General features: G+C 38.6%; 1 protein-coding gene across 2 annotated transcripts in view; it reads right to left on the bottom strand.

The window, feature by feature from the left end:
• Positions 1-25,118, bottom strand: part of LOC106053522 (uncharacterized) — a 56,388-nt gene that overhangs the window by 9,489 nt on the left and 21,781 nt on the right. For both annotated transcript variants that reach the window (XM_056004530.1, XM_056004531.1), the window contains exons 8-24: positions 22,171-22,237; positions 21,365-21,470; positions 21,102-21,202; positions 20,016-20,139; positions 18,822-18,950; positions 17,018-17,314; positions 15,054-15,263; positions 13,388-13,522; positions 13,183-13,292; positions 10,969-11,078; positions 8,671-8,795; positions 7,227-7,350; positions 6,469-6,602; positions 4,931-5,059; positions 3,195-3,368; positions 2,735-2,915; positions 2,478-2,587 (exon numbers count right to left, since the gene is read on the bottom strand). In XM_056004530.1, coding sequence (XP_055860505.1) covers positions 2,478-2,587; positions 2,735-2,915; positions 3,195-3,368; positions 4,931-5,059; positions 6,469-6,602; positions 7,227-7,350; positions 8,671-8,795; positions 10,969-11,078; positions 13,183-13,292; positions 13,388-13,522; positions 15,054-15,263; positions 17,018-17,314; positions 18,822-18,950; positions 20,016-20,139; positions 21,102-21,202; positions 21,365-21,470; positions 22,171-22,237 — 2,366 coding nt within the window. The remainder of the gene's footprint in view (positions 1-2,477; positions 2,588-2,734; positions 2,916-3,194; positions 3,369-4,930; positions 5,060-6,468; positions 6,603-7,226; positions 7,351-8,670; positions 8,796-10,968; positions 11,079-13,182; positions 13,293-13,387; positions 13,523-15,053; positions 15,264-17,017; positions 17,315-18,821; positions 18,951-20,015; positions 20,140-21,101; positions 21,203-21,364; positions 21,471-22,170; positions 22,238-25,118) is intronic.

Genomic DNA, 25,118 nt, shown 5'->3' with positions numbered 1-25,118 from the left:
ATTTATTCCCCCTTTTTTTTCGATATCAAACAAAATAATTAACCACCAATAATAATTAACCATTTTTTTTTATTGATTCATTTCTGATATGAGAATGGGAAATGGGAGAAAAAATAAGTTCAAACTTTTCACCACACAACAGACGGACAGACAGACAGATGGATAGAGTGAGTTAATATAAGCTTTGTAAAAAAAACAACAAAAAAACTTAAAATGAAAAAATGAACTAAATATAGAAATCCTAGCTTGGAGATAAAGCGACTATGAAAGTTAACTAAACAATATATTCTTTTGTTAAATCAGCCACGAGGATAGGTACAATTGATATCGCAGACAAAGTTCCTCCTCCCCCCCCCCCACTTTAACGAAGCTCGAACCAGGCAGTTTCAGAGAATGAAAATTATCTCATTTCTATAATAACAATAATATTAATAATGCTAATAATAATAATAAGACTTGTCCTCGAGTACGAAGATTAATGAAGAATGCAGTATTTCCCGTGGCGACTCAGCTCCAGCTATGACCTACATATTTTGCCACATCCAGCGCAGACATAACCGTTGTCCTCCTGTGGTCGATATAGATTTTCTTTTCGGCGTCTACGTTTGTCCTCGGCAGCGGAATTTTCCTATGTTCTCAAGGTGTATCCCGCGGCCTTTGTAAGTGACCTCCAGCTGTCTCGTTCTGAAGCGGCCTTTAACGAGGTGCTCTCTTCTATGTCAGTTAGAGCAAGTTGACCAGCCCTAACCCTAACCCTTTAAAACGTTTCCTCTGTTTCGATGACCAGCTTTCGGTTCACCAAAAAAAAAAAGGCTGCCTTTGGCATACTAATTATAATGTGTAATGAAAAGGTTTGATTAAAGAAGAGCGTACTATTTCTCATTGCTACAGCAGTTCCAGCTAAGGTCTACATAGTTTGTCACATCTTGATAATGAATATTATCAGAGAGGACTCAGCTTATCCACAAAACTGAAAAGTCTACAGTGCTGTAGTTCTCCTGTCTCTCTTATATGCATTCCCGCCACACCAAAAAGTTAAACTCCTTCCACCAACGCTGTCTTAGGAGTATCCATAAGGTGGGCTGGTCCGACCACATACCAGACACAGAAATCTTAAAGCTATCCAACATGAAGAGTACCAATGCGACAGTAAAAAGGTCCCAACTTCGATGCATGCCAGGCAATCGCCTCACCAAACGACTTCTGTACGCTCCCAGGGAGGTCAATACAAGCGCTATAAAGACACACTCAAGAGATCCTTCAAGGAATGCGACATTGACATTCACGGCTAGGAAGCACTAGCTCTCGATCGCTCTTCATGGCGTTGGCCTATGTTTGTAAAATGTTTTACATGTTTCGGATGTTCCTTCAGAGTTGAAGATAGTTTACTTCCTAGTCCAAACCTCCCGCAGGACGACGGGGGATGGGAGCGGGCAGGATTTGAACCCTCGACCATCGATAAATCCGAACGACAGTCCAGCGCGCAAACCTCACGACCAGGCAGCAACAGCGTTAAGCTGTGAGTCTCGGAGTCTAAAGATTCGAAACAAAAGAGTGGCAAGAATGAAAGAGCGCCGAACCAACAAAAAGCTGAGAGAAGAAGCAGGCCTATCTGCAACTGACCAAACCCACCCATGCCACGTATACGGCCGGTTTTTTAAAGCGAGGATTGGACTTTACAGTCATCTTCATGTCCATAGGAAATGAGAAATGTGCTCATCTTCGGTCAAGAAGGAGAAGCTATACATAGTTTGTCAGATTTTGATAATTACTATAAAAATTGCATTCACGACCAGACCTTTGTTTGGTTTTACTTAGATATGTCATCAAAACGTATTTTCATTGCTAAGCTTTTAGACTGGAAGAGTCTAATTAAGCAGTAATGTCCTTTAAATGCAGAAGTTCAAGCGTTGCCCGCAAAAGAAAGACTGAAAATGAAATTACCCTGGGTGGATGAGAATAAAATTAGTGAGGGGTTGTGAGGACTATATAATGTGAAGGGTTATGGTATTTCATATGAGAGAAAGAACAATTTAAATAGATTCAAGGACGCTCTTTCGGGGCAATAAATGTGCTATAAATTTTTGAATTAATAAAACAAATTTTGTGTCTTTAAATTTGGTATTCTATTATTGGAATTATTTCGAGACCTTGAAACAATATCCTGTTACTATTTCAATATGACTCAAGCCAAAATAAACAAAGTTGTACACAGCAAAAGGCTAAAAAAAAAAGACAATTTTATAAACACATTTTTCTTAATTGTGTACTTAAACTATTTACCTCTCTTGTCCATTCCAATCATATCTCCTTTTGAGGGCGATAAAATTATCATGTGAATAAATATTTCTTAAAATGTATTTTTAAATACTTTTAGAGCCAACCCTAGGGAGCTCAGCTGTATAACGTCACGTGACTAAGGAAGGACGGCCAGGTAAAATCAAGTAATAAAACTATGTTATAACAATTGTAATCACCATTAGAACTGGACCAGTTGTAGTAGCTCATTGGCGCGTTAGAATCAGAGAACAGCCAGTTTCCCGTTCCACTGTCCAGACGTCCACTGATAAAGTTGGCTGCATAATAACTGCAAAATGTAAGCATAACAAAAGTCATACGTTTGTCATGTCAAGACTAAACAGTTTCCCAGGAAACCCTAAATAAAACAGAAACATAACGTTAAAGACTCTTTTTGAAACAATGACAGTGCTCAATTGACAGTTGACATTTTCACCTGCTTCCCATCAAAAGTTTGTAATTTCTAATCGTCTGCTGATCTGAGACGTCGCGGACTTCAAACAGAACTCCAGATGAACCATAGAGCGCACAGTAACTTTGCGCTGCGGTGTAGTTTCTGAGGAAGGGGAAGTACCTGAAGCATCTGTCACCGTAGATGACCCATCCATAAGGACAATCTGGGGACAAGAGAGTACTCGCTATAAGTAATTGTAATTGGCATAAGTAGTTGTAATCGCCATAAGTAATTGTAATCGACATAAGTAATTGTAATCGACATAAGTAATTGTCATCGCAAGAGTATTATTATTGTATGATTACATTGCCTATACAATTCCCTCCAATTTCTCTCTTTAAAACTCCATACATTAATGCATCTTTCACACTTGCCTATACATTTTCCCCTTATTCTTGAGGCACTCTTCTAATTTTGAGAGTTATTATTTCTAACAACGTACCTATACAAGCCTTGGTCAAGTTGGTCCAACCAGATGGCGTGCACGTGATCACATTGTCGGTGCTTCCTGTGAATTGGGTGCACCTGATGACCGCTCTCTCTCCAACTCGATACGATGACTTTAGTGTGCTGACCAACAGGCCATCAGATGGGATGGTCGGCGGTGCACAAGTGCCTGAAAGGAAAATAAGTTGACGCAATGTTATGGAGTGGGTGTGTGTGCGTGTTTCTATTGGCTGAAGAATTCTGATGTAAGCGTTGAGGTGGATTGAGTCAGGTGCCTGGATAAAATGGGTAAACGGATATTGAAAATTGAAACAAAAACCAAATTATTTTATTGAATGGGGAAAAAAAAGAATTTAAATTGAGTTGAAATCTTCTGTATATATATATAATTCTCTACGTTGCCCAACCATGCGGGACACGCGCGCACGCCGACACTCTAGGCCTCGATGAAAAAGTCATGGAAAGATAGCTCTATTATTTCTGTAAGTCGGACTAGAGTTAACCCACATAACTTTCGCGGAGACAGAGAGCGCGGCTCAAAAAAAAAAAGAGGGGGGGGGGAGAACAAGTAATCTATAAGTATATATAATTCTCTATGTCGCCCAACCATGCAGGACACCACACACGCACGCCGACTCTCTAACCCTCCTCCCACAACCCTCCAGCCCGCAACCGCGCCTACATCGCTCTCCAGGCATGTGCATACAGTTGTTTGCCCAAAACACACCCCCAGTTTTGACAACTGTGTCTTTCAGGAAGAGTTCACCCGTCACTAAATAGCGGCGTATGCTACTCCGCGGGTCGACGAGTATATTTTAAAATACTTCGACATCTTGATGTTACATTTGTGCTTCTAGGTAGATCTTCACAGAAACTGAAAGCTACGTGTATTCAATGAGCTATGGTTTAAATCTCTTTTGTGGACCAGGGGAGGGGGAGAAAAGGGGGAGAAGGTTTCCGGTCTTCCTTTTGGCGCTCAGTAAACACATCTCTTCTCGAGTTGGCATTCGAACTTAACACTTGCTTTCCGGCCCTCTAAACCACTGCCTACAGTACATAATGCTGACGCAGAGGATCAGTTACATTGAGCACAACAATTTTTCTTAGAAAGCTTATATCCACTCACTCCTTTTCATGTCTGTCTGATACATAGTCTGTACTTTCTTCACTTCCCACTCTGGAATCAAGTTGAAACTTTTGCACAATTATTCAGTGCTCTTATCAAAACTTGAATTAATCAAAATCTTAACCAATTCATTGATTAATTAGTGGAAATTCATATTTTTTTTGTTTGTTTGGTAGAGAAAGGGGAATAATTCTTCCATTAATGAATGATATGGCTGTAAATGTGCAGTTCTTTACCTTACATAAGCTTTTTTTTTCAAGAAAAGTATTTTCTATAGTGCTTTTTTTGTGTCCCCTTTGTTAAGCGATGTCACTTGGCGGAGATCGACATTGTTCAGTGGCGTAGCTCGGAACTAGCCATCATTTGGGGGTCCGGAGGGCTTGACCTCTTTGGGGGGGCCCCTGTCCCTGCATTTTTCGTAATATTTAATGTAAAAAAAAAAACCACTCCCGGGAGATTTTCAAATTCAGATACTTTAAGTATTGAGTGCAGGTTAATTCCCTCCCCCACCCTAGCTACGCATCTGACATAGTTCCCCAGGTCAAAAAAGTGTTGTCAAGTTTAAATTTGATTTTTTTTTTTTTAAATGACATGGTTCGGCTTACCAGATGGTGGAGTGACCTGGCTAAGACCACATGACTTGAAGCAGCCTAATCTCTGGTAGCTGGTAGAACAGAAGGTCGAGTCTGCGCTGATTAGAGCGGCACAATTTTTCAAGATGTCTATTGGAGCTTCTAAATTGTGGAACAAAAATGTTGTGATACATGTTTTTGTTTTAAACAAAACTCATTAATCTGTTAATTTGAAAACAAATAGAACTTTATTACAAATATATATAATCAATAATAGGTCATCTGTTTCTTCCGCCGATGGTCAAGAAGGGTGTCATGTGGCCACCACAACGAGCAACCGCCTTTGCTTTCCCCCAATTATAGTGAAGTATCCTGTAATGTTGGGCGGACTCCTGGACGTTCTATAAATCCCAATATTCACGGAGATTCGAGCCCGCGACCTCTCGTTTCGGAAGCCAAGCGCCTTACCACTCAGCCACCCCCCCCCCCCCCGATTCACATATGAAGCTTAAGTTAAAAAGTCACTAAAAGCTTAAAACATATCTCATTGAGACCTTAAAATAGATATTTGAAATTAAGTATCGATTGCAGACACTTAGAATTAAGCATCGATTGTAGACAGAAAACGATATAGACTTTACAATACAATCATCTTGTTGACCTTTATTTGGTTACAAATGTTAAAGAGTTAATGTATATCGTCACCATTTCTTGCATGCTCAGCGCACACTGGTCCAATCTCTTTTGTGGGGCATGTGGGGTGAGGGGCCATTTCTTTACAATCAGGCCCATAAATTGCATATATGATGGGCATCCAATTGTAGGCATGCCTGTCCTCAAAATCGATAAGCTGAGTTTGAGTATTAACAACTGTACACATGAATACAGTGAGCTCTAGATTTTTATAAGAAATATAGGACTTATGTTGCTCTTTAATCGCTAAATGTGTAGGCTCTAAAAGGATGAAGCCTACTAGTAGCACTGTCTATGGATATAGGTCACTACATTGTTTCGGAAAAATGTGTTAGATCAAATTAGTATTACACAGTAGAGATTTCTCTTGGACACGACGCTCATAGGGCCCCTTTTATAAGAGAATATTATAAAACCTTTTGAAAATTTAATACATGGTGACATCCATGCGGCCCTTTCGTTGACCCTACCGGCCCATTTAGGTACCGGCCCACCGGGCATTTTCCCAAATGCCCAAATAGCCAATCCGCCCATGGGGAAGGGCGTCTGGTTGAAGGTTGCCCCGTCGCTTAGATGGGCACAGCAACTCGGTTCAAACTCGAGGTAGCCAAGCTATTAAGGCTAATAAGCTATATATGTATATCTGGAATATGTATACCTTACAAGCGCTAGATATAGATAAGTCAAAGTTTGCATATTTAAATATAGATTTCAAAGTTTGCATACATTTCTTTAAAAGCAATAATGATACAGATGTCAAATTTTGCATACATATCTTAAAAGCGCTAAAGATACAGATGTCAAAGTTTGCATACATATCTTAAAAGCGCTAAAGATACAGATGTCAAAGCTTGCAAAGTTACTCATTCAGAACTTACTTATGTTACAGACGTCACAGTAACGTTTGTTACAGTTGGTTCCATTCTTGTATGTGTAACACCAGGGCTGGAGCAAGGCCCCGGAAGGATTTCTGCATTTGTTATCAGACTGTCCTAGGTAAAAAGCTTCACTCCTAGAAATATCAATAATCAACATTTAAGCTCTGGGTTTCTTTAAGGGGTTAGGAATTTGATTTCTCTAAGAATAAAGTTATTCCTTTCTCTAAGAATAAACGTTTCTTTCAGACAGTGGATCTATGGGATAGATGATGTTAAGGTGATCCATTTCTTTTGCTAACGATTAACGAGCAGGGTGTCATATGGCCAGCACAACGACCAACCGCCTTTACTTTCCAAACGAAAATCAGGGTACCCATTACAGTTGGGTGGACAGGGGCGCCCTTAAAATCCAGAACTTCAAAATCCCAGTCTTCAACAAGATTCGAACCCAGGACTCCAGGTTTGGAAGCCAAGTGCCTATCCACTCAGCCACCGCGCCCCTCCCCCATCTGTTACTATGGCGGACAGTTAATATGGGTTGTCGTGTGTAAGTAAAAGGGTCAACCGCCTTAACTAATGTCAGCTACCCATTGCAAAATTGAGTGGACCAGGAGAAGTTCTAAAAACTAAAATTCCCATATTTCAAAATCCAAGTCTTCACCAGAATCCATACACGAGATACTCCGGTAACTCCGTTTATGAATCCGAGAGCTATAACAGCCAGCGGCTCTCAAAACTAAAAGAGTCTAACTACTTACGAGGGATAGTCATTACAGTCCATGGTTTGGGTCCATGGAAGACAAGGCTCGTATGTTTCCGTAACTCGGGTATCTCCGATGTAGTCGGCGCCGTTAACGCTAACGTCATAGCACTGGTCAGACGCTGGGAACACAAAACATTTTTAATAAAAACATTTGAGGATACATTGTAAATCGCAAGTGTTTATTAAGTTGTTTCCCTATAACATTTGAATTAAGTTGTTGCTATTATCGGATGGGCTATTTGAATATGTGCGCATACCGCTCTTCATTACGAAAGTCGTAAAACGAAATAAGTAAAATAAAAAATTACCTCCCTTTTATTTAGTAAAATTGTATTAATTATACTGAAGCAATCAAGTTATAAATAGATATAGACCATAGACATAGACATGACCATAGATTATATATTTTACTAGACTGGAAACCGGAAATAAATCGATTTACGCGATTGATCGATTCACACATCTATATATATATATATATATATATATATATATAGATAGATAGATAGATAGATAGATAGATAGATAGATATATTTTTATGTACGTAAACTCTTTTTTTAGGCTCTAAGGGAAATCAACGCAATCAATCTTTGCTGTCTTAGAAAAATAATGATCTTTAGTTTTCAAAGTTTATAAATAATACAAAATCATTTTTCGGATATTCACGCAAATATATGAAACAAAGCCATTTCCTGTTTGTTTCCATTGAGATGTTTCAAAAATCCTAGATGGAAATAATTCATGTTGATTTAAACCATCTTATGTACATTTAAATAGATTGATTACCTAGAACTTTCTAGATTATGTATCTAAAAATCGCAATATAATAATTATTAGACTAGAGTTCTCTATATTTTGATGTTCAATTACTAAATTATATGTACATAGCTTAGGGTTGAAAACAAAACCAACATTACTTTTTGTAACTACTTTACAAATAACGCCTTGATCCAACTTTCTACAAAAATTTTCATATTTTTTTGTAGTGTTAAAAAATCTCAAAAAGCGCAATTTTCATGCTTAAAGCAGTTAAGCATAGTCAGTGCGCTATGGACCAATCACTTTTGTACTAGAGGAAGGTTTCCGTGCTGACGTTTCAAAAGCAATTTAAAAATACTAAAAAAAAGTGGCATAAGCCTGTAAGGCCCACTTATTTATTTAGCCAAAGACTTATTTCTCTAGTTTATATAAAAAAAAACATTAATTAATAACGACTAATTGATTAATTAATTATTTAAATTTTTATTGATTCATGTATTGTCGTCTCACACTTTGGGCCAATGTCCGCCTAACGGAGGACGCGACCTCAAAAAAAGGAAAACCTGCCCTCCTTTTGCTGGACGTCAGTTAACCCAGATAAGCTATTTACACAATACGTCTTAACCTACAAAAGCCGAGGGAAAGGTAAATAGACAAAAAGTCACTGTAAATGGCTTACGTAGTATTACTGTAGCTGTGAAGTTCAGTCCCTTGTTGGTGACAGTATCAAACCCTGACCAGTACTCAATGTTCAAGTAATCCTTGACACTCAGAACCTGAGATGGACAATTCGTTACGTCGAGCCTAGAGACAAAGAGAGAGAGAGAGAGAGAGAGAGAGAGCGTTTAAAACATTGATAATTGATGATATTGTGGCATTCGACACATGACACACGACGTATGGCATGTGGCATGTTTCATGTGACACCTGTCATTTGACATATGACACGTGGCGTATGACATGTGACATATATGACTCATTCAGACTATATCAACGCCACTCGTTGATCAGGGAACATGAAAAGGACCAAGATGCCAGTGTGTAGTCGCTGAATGAACTCTTTATGTTGTGTTTGTTGTATTTATGTGTATGTTTCTGTTATGTTGTCTTTATATGAAAAAAAGAGTCCTTGTAATTACAACAAATTTTTATAAGGATCAATAAAGCAGTCTTAGTCTTAGTCTTAATAATAATAATAATTAATAATAATTTTATTTGTAAAGCGCTGTTAACAAACAAAATGTTGGCTCAAGCCGCTGTGATAACATTACAAACACAGACACGACAGTAGAAATAAAAAAAAAACTAATCTAAAATAGTTTTAAACAAGTAGGTCTTAATGTTCTTCTTCTGTGAAGTCCTGCCATGCGGTGTGCAGTGCTGTCTGTTGTACACAACAAAGGCATCTCATTACTTAAGTGTGAATCTAGACCGTATTACTAGATCTCAGAGGCCGTTGCTTTAAACACGTATTCCTTCCATTAGTGTCAGTCTCTTGCATTTACAGAACCGGTACTAAAATGAACCAGAGTCGTGCACGTCTCTCTAAAAGTGTCACCGGAGAATGTAACGGGTGTTTTCAAAAAAATAAAAAAATTAAAAAGTTGCTTATGTGGGGAGTCAGATGGGAGGGTAAGAAATGCTCGATCAAACCTCCCTAAAGTTGAGGGATCGTGACTGCGGGCTGGATTTGACCCGGGTAACCATCGAGACGACAGTCCAGAGCGCTTACCACACAATGTGCCGAACAAACATAGCCATAGCCGGAAGAGGAAAAGCGAATTGAAACTAGAACTCACAGGCCAAAAGTAAGTTTATTAAATAGGGTCGGAAGCGTGGTCGAGAGGCTAAGTGCGCTTGAACTTAGCTTGGCTTGGCCACCTATGAAGGGGGCTCGAGGTTCGACACCTGACTCAGGCAGAGTTGTGTTTACTGAGCGCCTAAAGGAAACACGGAAAAACTTTCTTCTAGATACCTTCCCCCCACTGGTCCACAACTGAGATTGGACCAAAGCGCTCTGAGCATGCTATAAGCATGAAAGTAGCGCTTTATAAAAGCCATAAATTATTATTATTATTAAATATAATCATTAGGAAGAAAAAGGGACCCGGGGGGGGGGTAATGCGTATAGCTATGATCGTTTATGATTGTTTTATAAAGGGAAGAAGTGTCAAGGGCGTATCTGTTTTTAGGCTTTGACATTCCAATCCTTCAGAATTCTGCACCGCTATACCTTGCACTTATCCTTATTCCCTCCCCGCCACCCCCAACGCCTCCTGTTGACCCGAGAATGGGAAGTGGGAGAAATAACGTGTACAGGATTCCACTCAGACGGAGAAAGCCGATATAAACTTGGTGAAAAATGTGTCTTCTTTCTGTCCTGCTAAGTTTCACTACTGGTCCAACATCTGAACATTGTTTACATCAATACCCCATTTATTTAGGCTCTGTAACCATCATGATAAAAAAGAATCATTTATTAATGAATTTGTGTAAATCATGAGATAATTGGTCCTTTAGCACCAGACCTCTGGTAGAAAGTAAACCGTTGTAGGAGTAATATATCTTAACTAATAAAACTTCAAATTAATTGAGTAGCTTCCTTGGAGCAATACTAAGTAAAAATTATATTTATAATATAGACAAAATCAACTTAATATGAAATAAAATAACTGTAGTAGACTTTAGTCATACTATTCTTTAACAAAATCTAATTCACTACAATAACACAACCTTTCAGTCTCACGTTCTGGAGTCGTCTCCCCTAACTAAGACCAAGTGACGACAATACCACCAATGTTGCATCGTTCACAACCCAATCGCTAACCTCCTCCCACCGTCGTCATAGAAACAAACAAACACACACAAACACACACTCCATGGCCTACCCCCCCCCCTCCCTAAAACTTTTTTTTTTTTTTACACATAACTGACTGTAACAGGAGCAGTGAAAGTCTGTATAGACATCAATACTTACTTGAGACCTTCCTGCCATTGGTGGTACCTCTTGATAATGATCGTGTCATCGTTGGTGGTGCTCAGGTCACAGGTGTTGAAAGTGATCAGAATTTGGGACTGGGCAGGAACCTGGAATAGTAAAACAAAAAAACAACAGTTGGGCCTATTATTCGAAATGTTTTGTATGCCCATGTGAACTTCAGGGAGACGACAGCTTTGTCTACGTAACGGTTACAAGATATGTTGGTCAAAGATGGGTCTGCGTAGCAGATGGAAATACTTCCCACGTAAACAATGTTCCAATAGCTATTGGACTTACCAGTAAGACAAAAAATCCACCTACTTAACGCAATCGTCATACAAACAGCAACATATGCATGTGAGACATAGAAGCCATCTGCCAAAATTGAGAAAAGACTAAATGTGGCTCAACAAAGATGGCTAAGACGGATTTTAGGAGTTAGTTGCAGAGATCGGGTTTCAAACAAAGAAATCCTATGACGAACTGGAACTAGACCACTTAACGAGGTTATGACCGAGCGTCGCATGAAGTTTGCGTGACATGTTCTCCTACTGAATGAAATACTCATACCAAGAGTTGCCATGACTTGGAGACCAATAATAGAAAAGCGCAAAAAGGGGACGTCCTAGAAAAACTTTACGCCACACTTTCATGGAGGACCTCATAGCAGTGGACACCAGGTGGAAAGAGGCTTCAGACATTGCCAGTGACAGATCTTTGTGGAAACAAGTTGCAGCCCAAAGCGCCAAATCGGATCTAAGTCTAAGTAAGTGTGTAAAGTTATTGCTATTTGGAGTCGAACTGAATGATAGAAGATGTGCACGAATTCCGGCAAGTGAAGAAATTTAGTGAAATCCTCCAAGTGTGCACCTGACTTTTGATACACTTAACAGACTCCTTGCAATATTAAATCTTTTTTAATTTTGCGAAGTTAATTTTAAGTGTGTGTCACTACAAAATTAAGGGCCTACATGTATAGCTGATAACTTTAAACAGCTAGCTATTTCACTATTTCTGGTGTACAGAACGAAGAACGAGTTGATTATGTAGGTATTTAATATAAATTTTTTTTTGCACTTCAAACACTGGAGAATCAAACTTAAAATTCTTTCGCTTGTAGTATAAAATAGTTTGTACTATTTTGTTGGCAACCCTGACCCTTAAAACGAGAGTATTTGATATTTTTCGTGTCTATTTATTTTAAAATATCTGCCAGTGATTTTCCTAAGTTTTTCTTTAAGCTAACATAATATTCCAACATTTCTCCCAGTTGCGGTCTTAGGGGGTGGCAAGTGGGGCAACCGCCCCAGGCCCCCGCGCCTGTGGGGGCCCCGCTATTGGAGATTTTATTGTCACAAACTTGATCACTACACATTTTCCTAATAAAATCCGATTGGAGGTCGATGTTTAAATACGAAATAAACTCTTTGGATTGGCTGCTTCCGCTAAAGTGTTTTAGAGGCTACTATGCATAGACATCGTGCGGCCATGAGAGTATTTTTTTTTTACTTTTTTAACTTGAAAGAAAAATCTTTAATGCAGAACAAATACAATACAGTATAGAACGCACTTTCAGCGGCCAGTAGTAGGCCAACAGTACCTAAATAATGTTCTATCTTTTGTAACAAAAATAAGGCCCACAGCGTTATAGGCAGACATACTGAATTGTTATTGTTACAGCGTCGGAGACGGATTAGCCCGGTAGCGTGATGTGGTACGGTACATATATATAGTCTACCCTTAGGGCTCAGGTTCCCGCACAAGACACTCGCCCAGGGCCCCACCCACTGCTAAGGCCACCCCTGATTTCTCCATATTTCTTTAAATCTTTTTCTATGATTCTGTAACTTCTTTATGAAATGCGAAAAAATAGAAATGTAAATAAAGAGAAAATTATCGGGTTTAAAATTGATCGCGAGAATGACAGGTATACAGAGATAGCAAAAACTTTAATGTCTTAGATGTAGATTTATTGTTATAACCCTGTGCTTTTATTGCGATCCAGAAAAATACTTTTATAACACTTATGCAAATATATTTAGACCAAGTTTATATACTAGAAAAGCGCAAATCAGGTATTAATATCGATAAAGACCTAAGAGAGATTCACACTATCTGAAAATAGTGTTACTTAGCATGGGTAAATAAAGAAAACACACTGTTGTTATATCTTTACCTCATAAAAGATTTCTGATTTTGAGAGTGACTTACATTGAAAGAATAAAAGCAGCGTCTGTTCGGGGTTCTTGCTGTTGGAAATCCAGGGGTAGTAACAGTGGCCGATCTCACATTAGCGTCAAGAGTTATCACCTGATTACACCCTGACAACGATAACAACAATAGCATTACATTCGTAAAATGGTCGCTAACGATTATATAGGACCTAATTAATATAACTTAATATCATAAAACCTACCGTAGACTGGAGGTTGATAGTAACACTGGAATGTAGTCATGGCGTTGCTGTACATCCAGAAGGGAGACTTGGAGGTCACAATTTCTCTATTGATTCCAGTCCACAAATTCAATCTCGTGTAGGTACTTTTCAATCCTGAAAAACAAACGAGCTATACACTAACCAATTGGACAAGTTCTCAACTATTATATTTACTTTAATTCAAGCCTATTAGGCCGTTTCTCATGTGTTAGCATATACAAGCATATTTGATATATTCTCAAATGTTAGATGTAAGTCTTTATTCCAACACAATAGTGACAGTAGGAATGTAACAGTGGAGTAGGTAGGAATTTGGGGGCCAGGCGGGCTTGACCTCTTTAGGGCCCCTGCATTTTGACATTCGACATCATAACATGATATAATGGTGTAATATTTAATGTAAAAAAAGAAATTTCAAAAACTCATTTGGGGGCCCCTTCACGTGAGGGCCTGGGGGAATTTTCAAATTTGGACCCTTCCCCTTTAGCTACGCCACTGGCATGCCGGTCATTATCATTTGTATGTATATTCCAATATCAGATAAAGCAAGTTGGTGCCTAACATAGAAGAGAGCACCTAGAAGCAGGCGGCCTCGGAACGAGACAGCTGGAGATTAATTACAAAGGCTGCGGGATACACATTGGAGACTAAAAGAGGACAAAAGTAGAAGCCGGAAAGAGAATCTTAATTGATTACCGGCGGAAAATGGTTGTGTGTCTGTGCTGGATGTAACGAGATATGTAGGTCGCAGCTGGGGCTAAGTAGCCAAGTGAAATGCTGCACTCGTCATCAATTGTCGAACTCGAGTACAAGCCTTATCAGTCTACATTGTTTAGAATTACAATTCATGTTATTTTAAAGTATTGTTACAAATGAACAGTGATAGGTAGAGGTCACTAGGTGTGACCCCGACTTGATGACACTGCAGCGAGTGTTCTCTGGAATCTACATGTATAAATAAAGACAGGATGTGACGTTTCCTCACGTTTTATTCCAGAAGATACAAGCAGTGTTTGTGCAACTTTGGAGAAGCGATTAGGGACTCTATATAAGCCAGAAAGTTAATGTGAAAGGCAGTCGTATGGAGTCGTGAGTGAGCCGTTACAGTCGATACAGACGATGTAAGACGTGTGCGGCTCTGTGGAAGAGAAATGTGTACGACTTGGTGCAAGTTAACTAGGGTAGAGTTAACTGGAGTGGACTACTGTCGTTAAAGTCTATACAGCGAACTACAGTGGACTTGAGCCGTTACAGTCGATACAGTCGATGTAAGACGTGTGCGGCTCTGATTCGGTAGACTTGAGTGCGACTTGGTTCAGCTTTAGGAGACCTGGAGCGACACTGGGAAGTGTGTCGTTGGTCTTTTCTGTGGAATACGGCTCGATGCAAGTTGAGAAGAGATGAAGTGAAGACATGAATTACAACGAAGTATAGCTAACTGTAAACTGACAGATATTGTACAGTCTTCTACGCTACATGTTACAGTGACGAATTGTTAGAGTTAATAGTCATTAAAGTTATATGAAACTGAAAGTTTAGTCGTCAAGTTCTTTGCAGTGTTTTTATTTGTGTGCCTACTAGTACATCTAGCTAGAAGATTCAGAAATACGTAACAGTATGCTTTGAGTTGTTTGCACAAGTGTACCTCTGATAACAGGACAGCTGGTGCCCCTGATAAAGAGTCTGAACGGATCAGCATTGGGTAGATCTATGGGGAAGGTGGTCCCCTCTTGGTACCTGCAGCAGTAGTACTGGGTGATGTTCATTGACGTGGCGTTGTAGTAAGTCTCACCAAGACTGCCGTTGGTGGTAACAGCAGCCAAGGAGCGAAACTCAGCTCCAGCTTGGATGAATGCTTTTATTAGAACAAAGAAAATAAACAAAATCGTTTTAGATAGATAAATAAACAAATAAATTGACTTTGTTTAAAGTTATATTACATCTATGTTGTGTATATGGACATTCATAACTATATCTTGGTACTACGGCAAACAAAATCCTAGTCTACAATGCCTGCGTTCTGAGCACACTTCTATATGGCAGTGAGAGCTGGGCAATTTACATGCATCTAGAACACAGATTAAATAGCTTCCACTTACGCTGCCTTCGACGCAAAATGTGCATTTCCTGGAGGGATCATGTCACCAACCAGGACGTTCTGAAACGGGCCTATATGCACAGTATCTATGCTCTTCTTAGACTGAGAAGACTGCGCTGGCTCCGTCATGTCACTCGCATGCCAGATGGAAGAAGCCCTACAGACATCCTATACGCTGAGCTTGAGGAGGGAGTCAGACCCAAGGGCTGCCCAAGACTAATCTACATACAGAGATGTCTGTAAGAGTGACGTGAAAACCACAGGCATCGATCAAAGTATGTGGGAGGAGATAGCCCCAGACCGGACAGCATGGAGACAGACTTTACGTGCTGGTACGAACTTCGCCGAGTGCAAAAGCTGCATCAGTCAAGAGAAAGAAAAAGAAAGCTGCCCTTTTAGCTAGCCCTAGGACAGATGCTTATACATGCAAGAACTGTGGCAAACTGCCGCTCCAGAATCGGCTTGATCAGTCACACCAGATTCTGCCCCATCTCAAGACGAAACCTAAGCCATTGACTCACCTCATTGTCTTCCGAGACAGGAGGAGACATAAATGGCTATATCTATTGCAAGATACCATTAAGAGTTAGGGTTCAAGAGCTGTAATAGGGCTGTAGTTGTCATAGTTGTTTGTATCATGTGATACTTATAAAGTTGTAATTCTAGACTTAAATATTGTGTCACAACATCAAGTATACCGGGGAAATAGTATTGAATAAGGAGGCGCGGTGGCTGGTGAAGTGTTGGATTTTTTATTTGGGGATCTTTGGACGCCACTGAGTCCATCCAGCTCTAATGGGTACCTGACATTAGTAGGGGGAAAGTAAAAACGGTTGGTCGTTGTGATGGCCACATGACACCTTCGTTAACAGTGGGCCTCAGGATCAAAGGACCTTAACATTATCTGCCCTATAATACTACTTTTAGTATTGAATAAACACAGGTCCACTTTTGGACAATGGAATAATTTAATATCGTAAACTTCAATCGTAAAATGAATAATCATACAGAATACATTAGGTATAAAGGCACAGTATAAATAAACAGGAATAATATATCAACATAAAAAAAAAATTAGCAGGGAGGCGAGGCAGGACAACTCCCCCGACACCTCCACAAGATCGGGGCCCCCACAATAGAGATAAAAACGAATAGCCGAATTTCGATAGGTCAGGATCTTTAACTTTTTGATATTCCTCAAACATTTTCTAGCATTTGTACAAACAAAACTTTAAAACGTACAGCTGACTACACAATCTTCACTTATAATATGCTCGTAATATATAAATGCAGCCTCACCCTCCACAAACTCACAAATATTATTATGTTTACTAAAACATGTATATTAAATATTCTTGATTAACAAAGATGGAATAAAAGCTTTAATTTATAAGTACTTAATAATAATGACTTCATTAACTCTTTCTCTCCTAACTGACGATACCAACGTTGATTCCACCAGAATGTGGTAAATAATTACGGAGAGAAAGAGTTAACTAACAAGTACAAACCTCCTCCACAGTTCACGTTCAAAGGTTTAATGAAGCAGTACTGTCCACCTCCTGGCCATGACTCCCAGTCGGCAGCCGTGGGATTGGCGGGGGTGCTTTTGGTGCAGAGGGGAGTGAAATGGGTCTTGCCGGACACAGGGAACTTCACTGGTGGAGCGGCAGTGGACTGAGTCAGAGACGAATTTCCGGTGAAAGAAAACCAGCCAGGGGTCTGGTCGAAGCCTGTAGGGCAGGTGTTGTTCGGACCTCCAGCAATAAGGACAATGGGAGTGTTAGGCCATGACACTACAGTTGATGCTGTAACAAGGGGATTGAAGTTAATAAAGAAAACATCAGTTGATATAGAAATAGACAAGGCACATACGATATAGAACAATATCAAAGTATTGTCTTGACCTAGTTTAGCTTAGAGAGTATGTTAGTTTTTGAATACATATATTGTGCGTTGTATAAAGTGACAGTAAAAAAGTAGTGACGTAGACAGACAGACGTATGACGTTGCAGAATAGGTGTACACGACACGAGAACATGTCTTGGGCTTAAAGCAAGAAGTGTAGTGAAGGAACTGCTAGGTAAAAAAAAAAAGACGGATTCACAGATCATCCCCTTTTCGTAAATATTGATGATGGTTATACATGGAGACCAATCCATAAAGAAAAAGCAATCCTTTTGGCGTATCCGGTGAACAGAACACAAAGATATTGATAAACGAGTAGTTTCAATAAATATTGTTTTCGCACTTTTCAGCACAGCAGAATAAAATGTCTTTCAATATGTCTTTATTTTTTTCTTTTTTTTTTTTCAAAATCTTTCTCTATTCAGTTTCTCTATTTTTTTCTCTTCAGGCCCCATTTGCCTGCATTTTCACCAGATCTATCATTATAGATTTCTCTTGATGTTTGAATTGTATTGCTTAAAGAGAATCTATAATGTGGTAAACAATAGTTTTGTACAAGTATACCCAATGAATATAGCACTTTACTGTAATAGACTGTTAGTGTCAAAACCTTTAGTATACAGAGTAGCTAAAATAAAGGTGAAAAAAATGGATTTGAAAATATTTTCAAAAAAAGTAAAAAAAAAATATTTACACACATACATAAACATTTTTTTTTAAACTATATTAATTTACTTATGTTATTCAATTTTTATTTAAATTTGCGTTAACTTTGGGGGATCATTCAAGTTTTCTTAAGTCTTAAAAGAATTTGTAAGGAAAGAAAAATACAGAGCAGTAATATCAGAATCAAACGAAGGGAGATAAACTATTAGTAAAATACAGACAATAATATCAAAATCAAAGGAAGGGAGATAAACTATTTGTTAAACACAGAACAATAGTATCAGAATCAAACGAAGGGAGATAAACTATTAGTAAAATACAGACAATAATATCAAAATCAAAGGAAGGGAGATAAACTATTTGTTAAATACAGAACAATAGTATCAGAATCAAACGAAGGGAGATAAACTATTAGTAAAATACAAACAATAATATCAAAATATAAAGGAAGGGAGATAAACTATTTGTTAAATACAGAACAATAGTATCAGAATCAAACGAAGGGAGATAAACTATTAGTAAAATACAAACAATAATATCAAAATATAAAGGAAGGGAGATAAACTATTTGTTAAATACAGAACAATAGTATCAGAATCAAACGAAGGGAGATAAACTATTAGTAAAATACAGACAATAATATCAAAATCAAAGGAAGGGAGATAAACTATTTGTTAAATACAGAACAATAGTATCAGAATCAAACGAAGGGAGATGAGCTGTTTGTTCAAATAGACTTACGTCCGTTTAATAAGGTCTGACAGTTGGTAGCTGGGTCATACTCTCCAGGACAAACACATCGACACACACCCTTATAAAGTGCGTAGTAGCCAAGTCCACAGTCCACGCTAACATTGCCACAGAAGAGTGCTGTGGAGTGTTACATGTGTTATAATTGACATCATAAGTAGATTTGTATTCTATAATATTTAAACATGTTATAGATAAGAGTGAACTTTGATATTAAATTTAGAAGGGTTTATGAGCTAAACAATCGGAAATCGACATTACCTTTTCTTTATGTATGGCAATTACCTCATACAAATGAGTACTCTCAAGAATGTCTTAAAACCTCAAGTATTAAATCTCTATAGTAGATCAGTCGAGTAGATCTTTCCAGTAGGTCAGTCCAGTAGTTCAGTCCAGTAGCAGTCCAGTAGATCAGCCCAGTAGATCAGTCCAGTAGATCAGTCCAGTAGATTTAGTTCTTCACTTCACTTCAAATCACCCATCCCTCCATATCTACGGTGATGTCAGTCCAGTAGATCAGTCCAGTAGCAGTCCAGTAGATTTAGTTCTTCACTTCAAATCACCCATCTCTCCATATCTACGGTGATGTCAGTCAAGTAGATCAGTCCAGTAGGTCAGTCCAGTATATCTAGTTCTTCACTTCAAATCGACCATCTCTCCATATCTACGGCGATGTCAGTCCAGTAGGTCTGTCCAGTAGCAGTCCAGTAGATCAGTCCAGTAGGTCAGTCCAGTATATCTAGTTCTCCACTTCAAATCGACCATCTCTCCATATCTACGGTGATGTCAGTCCAGTAGGTCAGTCCAGTAGCAGTCCAGTAGATCAGTCCAGTAGGTCAGTCCAGTAGATCTAGTTCTCCACTTCAAATCGACCATCTCTCCATATCTACGGTGATGTCAGTCCAGTAGGTCAGTCCAGTAGCAGTCCAGTAGATCAGTCCAGTAGATCTAGTTCTTCACTTCAAATCGACCATCTCTCCATATCTACGGTGATGTCAGTCCAGTAGGTCAATTCAGTAGGTCAGTCCAGTAGATCAGTCCAGTAGGTCAGTCCAGTAGATCTAGTTCTTCACTTCAGGTTGTATATGCTGTCAGTCCAGTAGGTCAGTCCAGTAGGTCAGTCCAGTAGATCAGTCCAGTAGATCAGTCCAGAAGCCAGTCCAGTAGCTGTAGTTCTTCACTTACCGTTGCACTGGAAAACTTGGTTAAGCTCCAAGAAATTGACGTCATCAGTAGAAGGAGAAAAGTTTGGCTGGAAGATGTCATCTCTGATGGGCGTGTACGTCTCCAGGGAGTTTCTGGACCAGGTCTGCAAGGAGAGTCAACATTCACATTAACAAAACGTGATACAGACTTCCATTGAAGAGCTTTCTTAAGACAAAATTTGCATAATTTTGATTTATTCTACAGCTATCTCATTTTATATTAATTATAATAAAGATGGCCATTTTTTTTTTTAAATTGAGAAAACAAAAGTTTAATAACAAACGTTACAAAGTGTTAAATACAAAGTTATTTTTAATTAATGAATAATATTAATTATTGTTTTGCGAATATTTATTTAGTAGTTTCACTAATTACCATTTCTTGGCAAAGTTAAAAAAAAGGGTTCAGTTTCCCTTTAGATATTGCGATCTATAGGGCAAATATTATCTTATCTTATATAATACAGACGTTACTTCAAAAAAGAAGATGATTACGTCCTGCGCGTCATGAATTTAGTCATGCATATTAACCAATGACTTAAATGATGTGAAGATAATGTTTCTTTTGGTCAATGGTCAAAGAGCAGGTTGCCATGGGACCAGCATAAAGATCAACCGCCTTTACTTTTCCCATCGAAAGTTAGGTACCCATTATGGTTCCGTGTGCTGAGTACTGTTCTGACAATCATGCAATTCAAAATCCTAGTCTTCAACGAGATTTGAAACCAGGACGGGTAAAGGATAGTGTGAATAATATAGTACCTGTGTAAATGTTTTAATACACAACCTTGTACATTAATGCATTGATTTCTTTGTTCGTGTTATAATTTCACAAATATGAATAATTATGCAAATAAAGTTAACCATTTAGTTTTATTTAGCAGAAATAAAGGCTACTAGTGAAATATTAAATGTCGAATTCAAAATTGGAACTATATTTTTAATCTTTTTTAAAGAATATCATTTTTATCCATCATAAGCACGGGTTTAGAATGCTAGTAAATTCCTAACATTTTGTTAAGACGGATTGCTTAAATGTAATCTGAAGCTAAGAATGTGCCCATACCCCTGCGTCGTACATCAGAACTGAAGCTGGGTCAAAGAAATAGTTCACTGAGTTGTAAGACGTCGAGGTCCAGTAATAGGCGTTGTACGAGTACTGTAAACCTGAGAACATTCAAATACATAATTTATTTTTTTCAAATAATAAGGCATTTTTTTCGAGTCCCAAGAATAATGAGGAGTACAGTAGTTGAAAGAGTAAACCGATAAAATAAATATTAACCGAATTGGATTATCGTACGATAGAGACTTAGACAATGATCTTACTTGGCGTGATGTCATCGTAATTGACGGAGATGTAATTGTTTCTGATTGGTCCTTGCTGCACGTGAGCTCCGCCCAGTGTGTGTAGCCATTCATGAATATTAATGTACTACAGAAAAAAAAAAAGAAAGATAATAAGATATACAGTGAGGTTTAAGTCTACAATAACACCTCATTAACCATCCATTGGACTAATAAAAGTAAAATTCCCCTTTTCAGACAGTGAGATCTATTGGAGCAGAGAATGTAAAGGTTATCTGTTTCTGTGGCCCACAGTTAATGTGGGTGTCATATGGCCAGCACGACGACCATCAGCCTTTACTTTTCCCCAACTTATGTCAGGTTCCCATTAGAATTGGGTGGACTCAGAGGCGCCATAAAGATCCGTTAATTAGAAATCCCAGTCGTCACCAGGATTCGAACCCGGGTTATTCGGTTCGGAAGTCAAGCGTTTTACCACTCGGCCACCGCGCATCCTAATCTATAGGGTGGAAGATATAAAGGTTATCTGTTTCTATGGCCGACGGTTAACGAAGGTGTCATGTGGCCAACACAAGGACCAACCGATTTTACTTTCCCCAACTAATGTCAGGTACCCATTAGAGTTGGGTAGACTCAGGGGCGTCCTAAGAATCCCTTAATTCAAAATCCCAGTCCTCACCGAGATTTGAGCCCCGGACCCTTCGGTTAGGAACCCAAGCGCTTTACCACTATCAACCACGCCCCAATATTGAAGTAATAGAATTGAAGAAAACAACACACACAAAAAAAAACAACATGTGTGGAAAGAAAAACTTAAACGAGCTTACGTAGTCACTACAAGGGTAGATAATTCTGCTCTGGTTTCCATTGCCTGGTCCTGCATCAGCAGCACAGCTGTCAATAACCAAACATCAAGTTTTAAAACTTATCTTGGCAAGGTATAACGTTAAATGTATTTTCAAACTCTATGTCTTTTTTATAGCGATGGAATTACCCATTAGATACTTATAGGCTATAGATTAGTCTCCCTCGCTTCCAACTCATTCTGCTCAGGGAGGGGGCAAAAAATGGTCCCATGTATATTATCAATCATTTTGGAGGAAAAATTGCCATACACAGTGGACCCAAAATCTCAAATAGCTAAGGGCCTTATCAAGCCTGCATCTTTTACATTAGAATGTCAAGTTCACACCTAGATCTAGAAAGTTGTTTGCAAGACTTTTGAGTATATCCCTGTACACAAAGATAAAGGCACATTCCTCGTCCCATATGCTAGGACAAATTTGTACAAATGCTCCTTCCATAGTGCTGTTAGAGCATGGAACAGGTTGCCTGGATCAGCCAGGAAAACCAGTGACTTGGCAGAATTTAAGTCAGTGATTAACATGCATGACTAAATTGACCTAGGGACACGCGTTGGACGTAATCATCTTTTTGAAGTAACGTCTGTATTTTATAAGATAAAATAAAAGTAAATAACTTTCAGTAACTGAATTTCTTACAGATCTACACCTCTTACAGATAAAAAATCAATCAGATAAGTCAAGTCAAAAGTCGCTGAAGATATGATTAAAAAAAAAAAATGGGTAAAAAAATATTTAAAAAAGAAAAAAAAGCTTATATGTAATTGTAACAATCAGTTTGTATCAGTCGCGTAATTAAATTTTTACTAGATCTAGACAAACAGAAATAAAACTGTGCTTTTAATAATATTTTTACCAATTCACATCATTCACCAATCGTAAAACAACAACACATTTAGCCACGTCATAATATTGATAAAACAATGAAAAATACACACGAAGTGACAGCCTTTATGGATTAGGCCTACATAATTTGTATAGAAGATATATAGAATCATACGGTTAAATGTTGTTTGTTTACGATTGGTGAATGAAGTCCATTGTTTTTGTGTAACACTATTTCATGCTTTTAGCTTTCTCAATTTGCTATGATCCTATCACTTTCTCAATTTGCTATGATCCTATCACTTTCTCAATTTGCTATGATCCTATCACTTTCTCAATTTGCTATGATCCTATCACTTTCTCAATACGCTATGATCCTATCACTTTCTCAATACGCTATGAGCCTATCACTTTCTCAATGCGCTATGATCCTATCACTTTCTCAATGCGCTATGATCCTATCACTTTCTCAATACGCTATGATCCTATCACTTTCTCAATACGCTATGATCCTATCACTTTCTCAATACGCTATGAGCCTATCACTTTCTCAATACGCTATGATCCTATCACTTTCTCAATACGCTATGATCCTATCACTTTCTTAATGCGCTATGATCCTATCACTTTCTCAATACGCTATGAGCCTATCACTTTCTCAATACGCTATGATCCTATCACTTTCTCAATACGCTATGATCCTATCACTTGTCTCAATGTGCTATGATCCTATCACTTTCTCAATACGCTATGATCCTATCACTTTCTCAATACGCTATGATCCTATCACTTTCTCAATACGCTATGATCCTATCCCTTTCTCAATACGCTATGATCCTATCACTTTCTCAATACGCTATGATCCTATCACTTGTCTCAATGCGCTATGATCCTATCACTTTCTCAATACGCTATGATCCTATCACTTTCTCAATAGGCTATGATCCTATCACTTTCTCAATAGGCTATGATCCTATCACTTTCTCAATACGCTATGATCCTATCACTTTCTCAATACGCTATGATCCTATCACTTTCTCAATAGGCTATGATCCTATCACTTTTCAATACGCTATGATCCTATCACTTGTCTCAATGTGCTATGATCCTATCACTTGTCTCAATGTGCTATGATCCTATCACTTTCTCAATACGCTATGATCCTATCACTTTCTCAATACGCTATGATCCTATCACTTGTCTCAATGTGCTATGATCCTATCACTTGTCTCAATGTGCTATGATCCTATCACTTGTCTCAATACGCTATGATCCTATCACTTGTCTCAATACGCTATGATCCTATCACTTGTCTCAATGTGCTATGATCCTATCACTTGTCTCAATGTGCTATGATCCTATCACTTGTCTCAATGTGCTATGATCCTATCACTTGTCTCAATGTGCTATGATCCTATCACTTGTCTCAATGTGCTATGATCCTATCACTTGACTCTATGTGCTATGATCCTATCACTTGTCTCAATGTGCTATGATCCTATCACTTGTCTCAATGTGCTATGATCCTATCACTTGTCTCAATGTGCTATGATTCTATCACTTGTCTCAATACGCTATGATCCTATCACTTGTCTCAATGTGCTATGATCCTATCACTTGTCTCAATACGCTATGATCCTATCACTTGTCTCAATGTGCTATGATCCTATCACTTGTCTCAATACGCTATGATCCTATCACTTTTCTCAATGTGCTATGATCTTATCACTTGTCTCAATGTGCTATGATCCTATCACTTTCTCAATACGCTATGATCCTATCACTTTCTCAATACGCTATGATCCTATCACTTGTCTCAATGTGCTATGATCCTATCACTTGTCTCAATGTGCTATGATCCTATCACTTGTCTCAATACGCTATGATCCTATCACTTCGGTACGTGACGTTTTGGCGCCGCCGTTTTGGCGCCGCCGTTTTGGCCCCGCCGTTTTGGCGACGGGACGTTTTGGCGCGAGCCGTTTTGGCGAAGGGACGTTTTGGCGCGAGATATCATTGGACGATAATTTAATAAGCACGTAACTTTTATAATAATGTTTATTTCACTCTACCATAATATTGTATGT

The sequence above is a fragment of the Biomphalaria glabrata genome, chromosome 11 (genome assembly GCF_947242115.1).
Source record: "Biomphalaria glabrata chromosome 11, xgBioGlab47.1, whole genome shotgun sequence".
NCBI lineage: Eukaryota > Metazoa > Mollusca > Gastropoda > Planorbidae > Biomphalaria > Biomphalaria glabrata.
This window is presented reverse-complemented; position numbering and strand designations above follow the sequence as displayed.